This window comes from Leucoraja erinacea, chromosome 18 (assembly GCF_028641065.1).
Source record: "Leucoraja erinacea ecotype New England chromosome 18, Leri_hhj_1, whole genome shotgun sequence".
NCBI lineage: Eukaryota > Metazoa > Chordata > Chondrichthyes > Rajiformes > Rajidae > Leucoraja > Leucoraja erinaceus.
Genome location: NC_073394.1, coordinates 10,182,891 through 10,195,170, shown reverse-complemented (window position 1 = coordinate 10,195,170; position 12,280 = coordinate 10,182,891). Strand labels below are relative to the sequence as shown.

Sequence of the window (12,280 nt, the reverse complement as noted above, 5' to 3'; positions counted from 1 at the left end):
GCTGTATCTCTAAAATCTAATGTGCTACAAATCAGCATCTCGTTCTAAGTCAGTCCCATTTGCTTGCATTTGGCCCATATCCCTCTAATCCTTTCTTATCCATGTACAGTGGCTTGCAAAGGTTTTCACACCCCTTGAACTTTTCCACATTTTGTCATGTTACAACCACAAACGTAAATGTATTTTATTGGGATTTTATGTGATAGACCAACGCAAAGTGGTGCATAATTGTGAAGTGGAAGGAAAATGATCATGGTTTTCAAATTTGTTTACAAATAAAAAACTGAAAAGTGTGGTGTGCAAATGTATTTAGCCCCCCCTGAGTCAATACTTTGTAGAACCACCTTTCGCTGCAATTACAGCTGCAAGTCTTTTGGGGTATGTCTCTACCAGCTTTGTACATCTAGAGACTGAAAATTTTGCCCATTCTTCTTTGCAAAATAGCTCAAACTCAGTCAGATTGGATGGAGAGCGTCTGTGAACAGCAATTTTCAAGTCTTGCCAGAGATTCTCAATTGGATTTAGGTCTGGACTTTGACTGGGCCATTCTAACACACGAATATGCTTTGATCTAAACCATTCCATTGTAGCTCTGGCTGTATGTTTAGGGTCATTGTCCTGCTGGAAGGTGAACCTCCGCCCCAGTCTCAAGTCTTTTGCAGACTCCAACAGGTTTTCTTCCAAGATTGCCCTGTATTTGGCTCCATCCATCTACCCATCAACTCTGACCAGCTTCCCTGTCCCTGCTGAAGAAAAGCATCCCCACAGCATTATGCTTCCACCACCATATTTCACAGTGGGGATGGTGTGTTCAGTGTGATGTGCAGTGTTAGTTTTCCACCATACATAGCGTTTTGCATTTAGGCCAAAAACTTCAATTTTGGTCTCATCTGACCAGAGCACCTTCCTCCACATGTTTGCTGTGTCCCCCACATGGCTAGTGGCAAACTGCAAAACGGGACTTCTTATGGCTTTTTTTCAACAATGGCTTACTTCTTGCCACTCTTCCATAAAGGCCCGATTTGTGGAGTGCACGACTAATAGTTGTCCTGTGGACAGATTCTCCCACCTGAGCTGTGAATCTCTGCAGCTCCTCCAGAGTTACCATGGGCCTCTTGGCTGCTTCTCTGATCAATGCTCTCCTTGCCCGGCCTATCAGTTTAGGTGGACGGCCATGTCTTGGTAGGTTTGCAGTTGTGCCATACTCTTTCCATTTTCAGATGATGGATTGAACAGTGCTCCGTGAGATGTTCAAAGCTTAGGATATTTTTTTTATAACCTAACCCTGCTTTAAACTTCTCCACAACTTTATCCCTGACCTGTCTGGTGTATTCCTTGGGCTTCGTGATGCTGTTTGTCACTAATGTTCTCTAACGAGCCTCTGAGGCCCTCACAGAACAGCTGTATTTATACTGAGATTAGATTACACACAAGTGGACTATTTACTAATTAGGTGACTTCTGAAGGCAATTGGTTGCACTGGATTTTATTTAGGGGTATCAGAGTAAAGGGGGCTGAATACTTTTGCACGCCACACTTTTCAGTTTTTTATTTGTAAAAAAATTTGAAAACCATGTATCATTTTCCTTCCACTTCACAATTATGCGCCACTTTGTGTTGGTCTATCACATAGAATCCCAATAAAATACATTTACGTTTGTCGTTGTGACGTGACAAAATGTGGAAAAGTTCAAGGGGTATGAATACTTTTGCAAGCCACTGTACCTGTCTAATGATTTTACATGTTGTTGCCTTCCTCAACAACTTACACTGACTGGCAGCTCGTTCCATAGACCAATCAGCCTTTGTGAAACATTTGCCCCTGACTTTCATACCTTGCCCCTCTCACCTTAAACCCCATGTTCTTTGGTTCTTGATTCCCCTATCCTCGGCAAAAGACTGTGCATTCACTGAATCTATAACCCCTCATGATCTTGTACACCTCTATAGGATCAACCCTCATCCCCCTGAGCTCTGAGGAATAAAATCCTTGCCTGTCAAACCACTTCCTATAGCACAGGCACCTCGAAGACATTATATCATCATTGTCAATCTTGTTGTGATCACATCCTGTGCAGTTACCTCTTGAAAGTCCTCTGGAAATCCAAACATGCCGTGATTGTAACTCGTTTTCACTGAGCCCTCACCTAACAATGGCGTTTCCTTTATCACAATTATTTTTTTACATATCATTCGTTCATTTGTTCTATCTCTCTCCACATCACCATCTATATCTCTCGTTTCCCTTTCCCCTGACTCTATCTCAGTCTCTAGAGACTCTGCCTGACCCGCTGAGTTACTCCAGCTTATTGTATCTATCCACATTTATTAGTTACATTTGTTACATCCTTCAGCTTTCCCCCCCCCCCCCCCCCCCCCCCTCATCTCCTCTCGGGTTTGGGAAGGGTCTTTGATGACGCAATTGAATGACTCAGTTGGTGAGGGTGTGGTGGGACCAATCGCCTTTGATTTCCCTGGGAATGTTGGTGTGTTTATTGTCTGGTGGGACAGGCAGCGGCTGAACAAAGGTCATGTCTTGCAGGGGAAGGGAGTCCGGTCCGTGACCACGTATGCCTGGGAGATGAGAGCAAGGCGACGGGCAGCACGGTGGACAAGGGGACCACCACCGGCCAGGCCAGCGCTTGCAGGAGGGCGCCGGCGGGGCAAGGCGAGACCGTAGCTCCAGCCGCGGCAGGATGCACACCGCGGGCGCGGGGCGGACAACACGAGGAGCGCATCCGCTACCAGACGCAGGTGGAGATCGAGGCGACTGAGGAGATCTACCTCACGCCGGTGCAGAGGAACTCGGACTCTTCGGAGAGCGAGAAGCCCTTCCTCTCCCGCTCCAACAAGAACAGGATGTCCACCAGCTCGGACGCCGACATGGCCCAGTGCCTGGTGTTGCCCGACAGGTCCAGGCCTTCCATCGGTGAGGAGGAGGAGGCGTACGGCGCCTGGGCTCCCTCGCTGGCATGGACCGCCATGGCGACCGGCGAGCGCTGCCAGCGGGCGTCGGCGAGCTCAGACAGCGTGCTGTCCTACGACTCGGTCAAGTACACGCTGGTGGTGGACGAGGACGTGCAGCTGGAGCTGGTCAGCCTCAAGCACTGCTACTCCGCCTACAGCGATGATAGCGACTCTGCCACCGTCTACGACAACTGCGTCTCCTCGCCCTACGAGTCGGCCATCGGCGAGGAGTACGAGGAGGGGGCGATGAAGAGGGACTTAGTCTGCCTGTCGGAAGACTCCACGCCCGACGTGGACATCCCGTTCTCCAAGAAGTTCCTCAACGTCTTCATGAGCGGACGGTCACGGACTTCGAGTGAGTAGCTTTGGGCCCATTCCTTCCTCATACCCTGGGGACGTGTGTGTGTGTGTGTGGGGGGGGGGGTGGGGGATGCGGGGAGTGACAGCAATTCAATTTGGGGCTCAATATCTCACAATATAAGTTTGTACTGCTGCCTCAATGCTCCAGAGTCCCAGGTTCGATCCTGACCTCGGATGCTGTCTGTGTGGAGTTTGCATGTTCTCCCTGTGACAACGCAAGTTTCCTCCAGGTGCTCCAATTTCCTTCCACATCCCAAAGATGTACAGGTTGGTAGGTCAGTGGTTTGCTCTAAATTGCCTCCTGTGCAGGTGAGGGGGTTGGAGAATTGTGAGGTTGATGGGATGAGAGAGAGAATACACTGCATGGGACAGGGTTGGTGGGAAGACTCTGAGAGCCAGTGTAGACTAGATTGGCCAATTGGCCTTCGCTGTGGAGAAGAAATATGTAGGTAGTGCACACCTTTACCACCAGGTCAGGTGGTGAACTGTGATCAAACATGTCCAGTTAGTTCTGCTGCACAACATGTTTCCATAGTGTGAATTGGATATAATGATGAATTTGAGAACACCATTTAGTTTAGTTTAGAGATACAGAATGGGAGAAAGGCTCACCAAGTCTGCACCAACCAGCGATCCCCACACACTAACACTATCCAACACACACTTGGGACAATTTACATTTCATACCAAGCGAAGTAACCTACAAACCTGTATGTCTTTGGAATGTGGTAGGAAACCAGAGCACCCAGTGAAAACCCACGCAGGTCACTAGGAGAATGTACAACCTCCATACAAACTCTGTCTCAGGCACTGTAAGGCAGTAGCTCTACTGATACGTCACCGTGCCACCCTTGTGATAAGTGGGCTAAAATGGTTACAATGCGATTTTGATTGGGAACCATTTGAAAGTTACTTTGGAAATTGACATGCAGAAAAAAATCTGTTTGGGGAAAAAAACTGTCTCTGGGGGGGGAAACTGTTTCTATGTAACCACCTTGCAGTAATCACCATTATCTCTTAAACTAACAGCTGTTAGTTCAACCACAGGATGGGTGGAGGGGGTCATTGACATTGACAAGCAATCACTTTTATTGACGTGTAACAATTCCCTGTAAAATAAGTTAAAATATTTAAACTTTAATATTTTGTTTTTTTTTAATATTAAACAGTTAATATTTTAGCATGCATTAACAAAATTGAAGTTCTAACTATTAAAGTCATTTATTTTTTGAAATTCCTACAGGAAAAATAACATTGTTATTACTGGACTGAAACTTCCAGGTTAAATGGCTTCAGTAAAATTGTAAATTGGTCCTTTTTTTTCCACTTTAGCCGTTATTGCTTTTATGCACACACAAATATAACAACGAAACATCCAACAATACAGTGAAACGTACAACAGTGCAGCGGGGAGTTCAGTTTACAATTAATGATGCAGTATTCAGAACTATTTTCTTATTAAAACATTTTTTAATAACTTACATTATTGTCAATAAAATTATACAGTTGATGTCTTCATTTCTGTACCTAATCCATTTTTCCCATTTTCTGTTAAACACATCTTTTTTCACTCTTAGAGAATATGTCATTTTCTCCATCACAAATATTTCCTTGTCAAAGTCTGGGTGTGTCCGCTGCAAGCCAGTTTCTTGTAATGGCCTTTCTTCCAGCTGTGAGTAGGATTTTAACCAAGTAATGACCTTCCTTCAGCACCACTGTAGTTATATTACCCAGGTATAAAATGGAACACTTCTTGGAGACTATATATCCTAATACCTCCTTTAATACTGAATTCACTCTGTCCCAAAATTATTCCTAATGTGTAGAATGTGTACGGGATGATCGCTGGTCAGTGCGTTCTCGGTGGGCTGAGGAGCCTATTTCCGTGCTGTACCTCTAAAGCCTAAAGGTGATCTTGAATACGGAAGTAACAGTTCACTGACTCCTGTACCATCTTCCCGATGGTAGCAGCGAGATGAGTGCGTGGCCAGAGAGGTGTGGGTCCATAACACTGTCATTTTTTGCAGTCTTGAGCAGAGCTGTTCCCAAAGCAACCTGTGAGCACAGGAGTGTTGGTACTGAGGACATGTTGGTACTGTGGACACAATTCCTTGCCACTAACACAAAATCCTGCACCAGGATTGAGGAATTCAATCAGGAACGTTTCAACACAGCCAATCTCTCTCAATGAAACAGGAGAACAGAATAGATTAATTCTATTTTTAGTCTAGGTCTGTCATTTTTTTTCTGATTCACAACTTCCAGGAGGCTGTGAATTGGTTGTAAATCACGTCGTCTTGTGTTTTGCACTATATTGGATGCGGAAATGTCCCGCCAAACCATTCCGTGCAAGGGCAATTAGGGGGAAGTAATGTGAGGCCACATCCTGTGAAAGATTTTTGAAACATCCTTCTAAATCAAAACAGGGCAGAGTTGCATTAATCTGTACAATAAATCATCTGTCTCCTGTGGTGCAGAAACCCCTGCATTAAACAGTGCATTAATGCAAAACTATCCACTAAAGCAGCATTTACAGTAGGTTTAGGTTGAAGATAAACACAAAAAGCCGGAGTAACAGCGGGTCAAATGGCATCTCTGGGGAAAAGGAATAGGTGAGGTTTCAGGTGGAGATCCTTCTTCAGACTGAGACTCAGGGGAAAGGGAAACATAGAAACATAGGTGCAGGAGTAGGCCATTCCGCCTTTCGAGCCATCATGGCTGATCATCTAAAATGTACCCTACTCCTGCTTTTTCCCCATATCCCTTGATTCCTTTAGCCCTCAGAGCTAAATCTAACTCTCTCTTGAAAACATCCAGTGAATTGGCCTCCACTGCCTCCTGTGGCAGAGAATTCCACAGATTCACAATTCTCTGGGTGAAGAAGTTTTTCCTCATCTCAGTCCTAAATGGCCAACCCCTTATTCTTAAACTGTGACCCCTGGTTCTGGACACCGCCAACATCACGAACATTTTTTCCTGCATCTAGCCTGTCCAATCTTTTAAGAATTTTATATGTTTCTATAAGATATCCTCTCATCCTTCTAAATTCCATTGAATACAAGCCCAGTCGAGCTATTCTTTCATCATATTTCAGTCCCGCCATCCCGGGAATTAACCTGGTGAACCTACGCTGCACTCCCTCAATAGCAATAATGTCCTCCCTCAAATTAGGAGACCAAAACTGCACACAATACTCCAGGTGCGGTCTCACCAGCGCCCTGTACAACAGCAGTAGAACCTCCTTGCTCCTAAAATCAAATCATCTAGCAATGAAGGCCAACATGCCATTACCTTTCTGCACTGCCTGCATGCTTACTTTCAATGACTGATGTACAAGCACACCCAGGTCTCGTTGCACCTCCCCTTTTCCTAATCTGACCCCATTCAGATAATAATCTGCTTTCCTGTTTATGCCGCCAAAGTGGATAACCTCACACTTATCCACATTATACTGCATCTGCCATGCATCTGCACACTCATCCAACCTATCCAAGTCATCCTGCAGCCTCATAGCATCCTCATCGCAGCTCACACTGCCAACCAGCTTTGTGTTATCCACAAACTTGGAGATATCACATTTAATTCCCTTGTCTAAATCATTAATATTTATTTTAAATAACTGGGGTCCCAGCACCGAGCTTTGCGGCACCCCACTAGCCACTCAGAAAAGGACCTGCTAATTCCTACTCTTTTGCTTCCTGTTTGCCAACCAGTTCTCTATCCATGTCCAATACCCTACCCTCAATACTATGTGCTCTAATTTTCCACTATAATCTCTTGTGTGGGACCTTGTCAAAGGCTTTTTGAAAGTCCAGATACACCATATCCACTGGCTCTCCCTTATCCATTTTACTTGTTACATCCTCAAAAAATTCCAGAAGATTAGTCAAGCATGATTTTCCCATCATAAATAACTTTGACTGATCCTGTCACTGCTTTCCAAATGCGCTGCTATAATATCTTTAACAATCGACTCAAGCATCTTCCCCACTACCGATGTCAGGCTAACTAGTCTATAATTCCCCATTTTCTCTTTCCCTCCGTTCTTAAAAAGTGGGGTTACATTGGCCACCCTCCAGTCCACAGTAACTGGTCCAGAGTCGAGAGAACATTGGAAAATGATCACCAATGCATCCACGATTTCTATGGCCACCTCCTTGAGAATTCTGGGATGCAGACCATCAGGCCCTAGGGATTTATCAGCCTTCAGTCACCTAACACTATTTCCTAACCAATGTGGATTCCCTTCATTTCCTCCCTCCCTCTAGATCCTCTGTCCCCGAGTATTTCTGGGAGATTGTGTCCTCCTTAGTGGAGACAGAAACAAAGTAATTGTTTAACTGTTCTGTTATTTTCTTGTTTCCCATTATAAATTCACCTGTCCTTGATTGTGAGGACCTACATTTGTCTTCACTAATCTTTTTCATTTTACATATCTAAAGAAGTTTTTAGAGTCAGTTTTTATATTCTCCGCAAGCTTTATTTCATCTTCTTTATTCCCCCTCTTAATTAACCCCTTTGTCCTCTGTGTTGAGTTCTAAATTTCTCCCGGTCCTCCAGTTTGCTGCTTCCTCTGGCCAATATATAGGCCTTTTCCTTGGATTTAACACTATCCTTGATTTCCCTCCTTAGCCACGGTTGTGCCGCCTGCCCCGTTTTATTTTTTCACCAGACAGGGATGAACAATTTTTGGAGTTCAACCATGCGGTTTTTAAATCTTTGCCATTGTATCTCAATACTTAATCCTATAAGTATAATTTGCCAGTCTATCCTAGCCAATTCCCATTTCATACCCTCAAAGTCTCCTTTCTTTAAATTCAGGACCCTAGTTTCTGAATTAACCGTGTCACTCTCCATCCTAATGCAGAATTCCACCATATTATGGTCACTGTTGCCCAAGGGGGCCATTGCACAACAAGATCGCTAACTAATCCTTCCTCATTACACAATACCCAGTCTAGGATGGCCTGTCCTCTAGTCGGTTCTTCTACATATTGGTTTAAAAAACCATCCCGTATACATTCCAGGAAATCCTTCTCCTCAGCGCTGCTACTAATTTGGTTAGCCCAATCTATATGTAGATTAAAGTCATCCATGATAACTGCAGTACCTTTGCTACACGCATCCCTAATTTCCTGCTTGATGCTATCCCCAACCTCCCTACTGCTGCTTGGTGGTCTGTATACAACTCCAAGTGTTTTCTGCCCTTGGCTATTTCACAGTTCTACCCATGCCGATTGTACAGCATCCAAGCTAATGTCTCTCCTTGATCTTGTCTCTCCTTGCTATTGCATTAATCTCTTTAACCAGCAATGCCACCTCACCTCCTCTTCCTTTCTGTCTATCCTTCCGAATACCCCTGCATGTTTAGCTCCCAGCCTTGGTCACCCTGGAGCCTTGTCTCCGTAATTCCAACTGTATCATATTCCATCGCGGAGCTGTGGTTTGAAGAGCTTCCAGCGCAGCTGAACAACATCGCGGTGTCCTGGGGCCCTTTGCCGAGGGCCGCCAGCGTTGCAGCTCCGCCAAGCACGGCCTGCGGACTTTGGGAGCCGCGGACTCCGGTAGGAGGTGCCCGACCGATGTCCAAGCTGCTGAGGAGATCCTCCAGTCCCGACGTCACCCCGCTGAGCAGGCCTGAACATCGGCCACCCAGAGCGGCAACAGCGGGGGGGTTCGGGAGCCCCCCCCACCCGACCACTGGAGGAATACAGAGGAGGACAAATTTGATCCCGCTATGTGGGGATGTCTGTGTTAAAAACTATCGTTTCCTGTGCTCTTTATTATTTCTATGGCTGTATGGCGACCACACATTTCACTGTAACAATTGGTACATGTGGCAAATAAATGTATCTTGTATCTTCCTTAAGTACTAACTGCACATTCAATTCATCCACCTTATTACGAATGCTCCTCGCATTAAGGCACAAAGCTTTCAGGTTTGTTTTTCTTATCTCCCTTCTACCCTTTGCTTCTGTCCTCCTTTCATGCCCCTCTATCTCCTTGCATTGGGTCCCACCCCCCTGCCCTGTTAATTTCCTCCACTCTCTTTCCTGTTAACTGCACGCATACGCTTCCACATTGTTGACTCCCCCCCCCCCCCACCCCCCCCCCCCCCCCCCCCCCCTGTTTAGTTTAAACCCACCCATGTAGGTTTAAAGAATGTCCAGAATGTCGGCCCCCCCTCCAATTAAGGTGCAACCCGTCCTTTTTGTACAGGTCACCCTTGCCCCAGAAGAGATCCCAGTGATCTAGAAATCTAAATCCCTGCCCTCTGCACCAATTGCTCAGCCACACATTCAGATGCCCCTTACTACTACCTCGGTCACCACGTGCCTCCAGTCCTGATACATTGATGTGGACATTTCTTCCAGAGATGGTTTAGTGTTAAGACTGCCACACAAACACCAGTCACAGTTCTTGCCTCTGGTCCGATCTTTCCTCTGCTCAATTCAGCGGCAGTATTCCATCACAAGTTTATTTCTTGTGACCTTGTAACAGCATAAAGAATTGTAGAACCCTGTGGCCATTGAGCCTTAGACAGACACAAAATGCTGGATGGAGTAACTCAGCGAGACAGGCAGCATCGCTGGAGCGAAGTAAAGGGTGATGTTTCGGGTCGAGACCCTTCTTCATTGCGTATGGACCCTTCTTCATCGCGCTCAGTCAATCCAAGATCCTTCTCATTCTCCCACGATGTGCAAATCTTGCCTCTTAAAGTAATCTTTTTTTTGCTTACAAGACAAAGTGCTGGAGTAACTCAGCGGGTCAGGCAGCATCTCTGCAGGACATGGATAGACGATGTTTCAGGTCGGGACCCTTCCTTAGATTTTATTGATTCTTTTATGGGGTTTGGGATTCAACCATCGAGGTCATGAACCACCGTGTACAACGCTATCTCAGCACCGAACCGCAACAGACTTTGCACTACTCGTGTTGCTCGACATACTTTGGTTTTTACACAATCGGGAATCCAGTTTACTGAGAATAACTGATAATTAATTGTATGTTTATTGTTGTCCTTGCATCTAGTGTGCCTGTAAAACTGCAGCAAGTTAAAATTCCATTAAAAGCGGGTCAGGCGCCTCTGGAGACCATGGATAGGTGATTGAAGAAGGGTCTTTAGACTTTGGAGATGCAGCGTGGAAACTGGCCCTTCGGCCCACTGAGTCCATGCCGTCCAGCGAACACCCTGTACACCAGCACTATCCTACACACTCGGGACAATTTACAACTTTGAATCTACAAACTTGTACGTCTTTGGAGTGTGGGAGGAAACCGGAGCACCCGGAGAAATCCCACATGGTCACAGGGAGAACGTACAAACTCCATACAGCCATCACCCCACAGTCAGGTTTGAACCCAGGTCTCTGGCGCTGTAAGGTAGCAACTCCACCCGCTCCGCCACTGTGCTGCCCCAACCTGATACATTACTTAGCCATGTTCTCTCGCGATGCTGCCTGACTCGCTGAGTTACTCCAGCACTTTGTCTTATATTTGGTAAACCAGAATCTGTAGTTCCTTGTGCCTCTAAGAATTTCATTGCTCTGGTTCATTTCTGGTGTATATGTTAAATAAGCACTCTAAAGGGCCTGTCCCACATAGGTGACTCTTTAGGTGACTGCCAGGGACTAATTCTAATCGACTTCACCTGCGACACCTGGTGACAACACCTACATCAACCTATGACAACCTACGACAGCAATAATCGTTGCCGCTGTCACTGAAAAATGTTCAAGATGTTGAAACTTTGCGGCAGCCGCCTGTAGTCGCCCAATAAATCGCCTAAGTGGGACAGGCCCTTTACTCTTGAACTGACATTTATTGCCCTTGAGCTGGTGATTGTGTGCCATTCCTTGGAATGGTGGAGGGGGTCCCATAGTACTGTTGGGGCAGGTGTTCTAAGATGTAGATAGGGCAAAGAAAAAGGAATAGTGACATAAGTCCAACTCGGGATGGCCATAACTTGGAGTGGAACATGCAGGTGGTGATGTGTCACTGTGCCATCAGTGGAAGAGGTGTTTGGTTTAGGAAATACTGTCATAGTATTCTGGGCAAGTAATGGTGCAGTGCGATTTGTAGATGGGATACGATGCAGTCCCCGGATTGGTTTATCGTGAAAAGCTTTTGTGTGCGATCCAAGCCAATCATGTCCTACGATGCATGAGTACAGTCAAGCCGTACACAATAGACAATAGGTGCAGGAGTAGGCCACTCGGCCCTTCGAGCCAGCACCGCCATTCAATATGATCATGGCTGATCATCCACAATCTACCCCGTTCCTGCCTTCTCCCCATATTCCCGGACTCCGCTATCTTTAAGCGCCCTATCTAGCTCTCTCTTGAAAGTATCCAGAGAACCGGCCTCCACCGCCCTCTGAGGCAGAGAATTCCACAGACTCACAACTCTCTGTGAGAAAAAGTGTTTCCTCATCTCCGTTCTAAATGGCTTACCCCTTATTCTTAAACTGTGGCCCCTGGTTCTGGACTCCCCCAACATTGGGAACATGTTTCCTGCCTCTAGCATGCCCAAACCCTTAACAATCTTATATGTTTCAATAAGATCCCCTCTCATTCTTCTAAACTCCAGAGTGTACATTCTCTCAGCATATGACAGTCCCGCCATCCCGGGAATTAACATTGTAAACCTACGCTGCACTCCCTCAATAGCAAGAATGTCCTTCCTCAAATCAGGGGACCAAAACTGCACCCAATACTCCAGGTGTGGTCTCACTAGGGCCCTGTACAACTGCAGAAGGTTGTACAACAAGTGGTGCCGAGAGAGATATATCAGATTGCAGACTATAGTTTTATAGCATTGGAGCGTCAAAGTTGCAGGGAAAAAGTCCAATATCCGCAAAGAGGTAGGTTGGAAGATAACAGAGAGGAAGAAGCTGCTCCTGAGTCTGGCAGTACATGCTTTCAAGCTTTTGGATCTCCTGCCCATTGGGAGA

The 12,280-nt window shown here is 46.0% G+C and overlaps 1 protein-coding gene across 3 annotated transcripts in view; it reads left to right on the top strand.

Moving 5' to 3' along the window:
- The window catches only part of mapk8ip1b (mitogen-activated protein kinase 8 interacting protein 1b), a 90,194-nt gene that overhangs the window by 64,431 nt on the left and 13,483 nt on the right, over positions 1 to 12,280 (top strand). For all 3 annotated transcript variants that reach the window (XM_055649271.1, XM_055649273.1, XM_055649272.1), the window contains exon 5: positions 2,543 to 3,322. In XM_055649271.1, the coding sequence (XP_055505246.1) occupies positions 2,543 to 3,322 (780 nt within the window). The remainder of the gene's footprint in view (positions 1 to 2,542; positions 3,323 to 12,280) is intronic.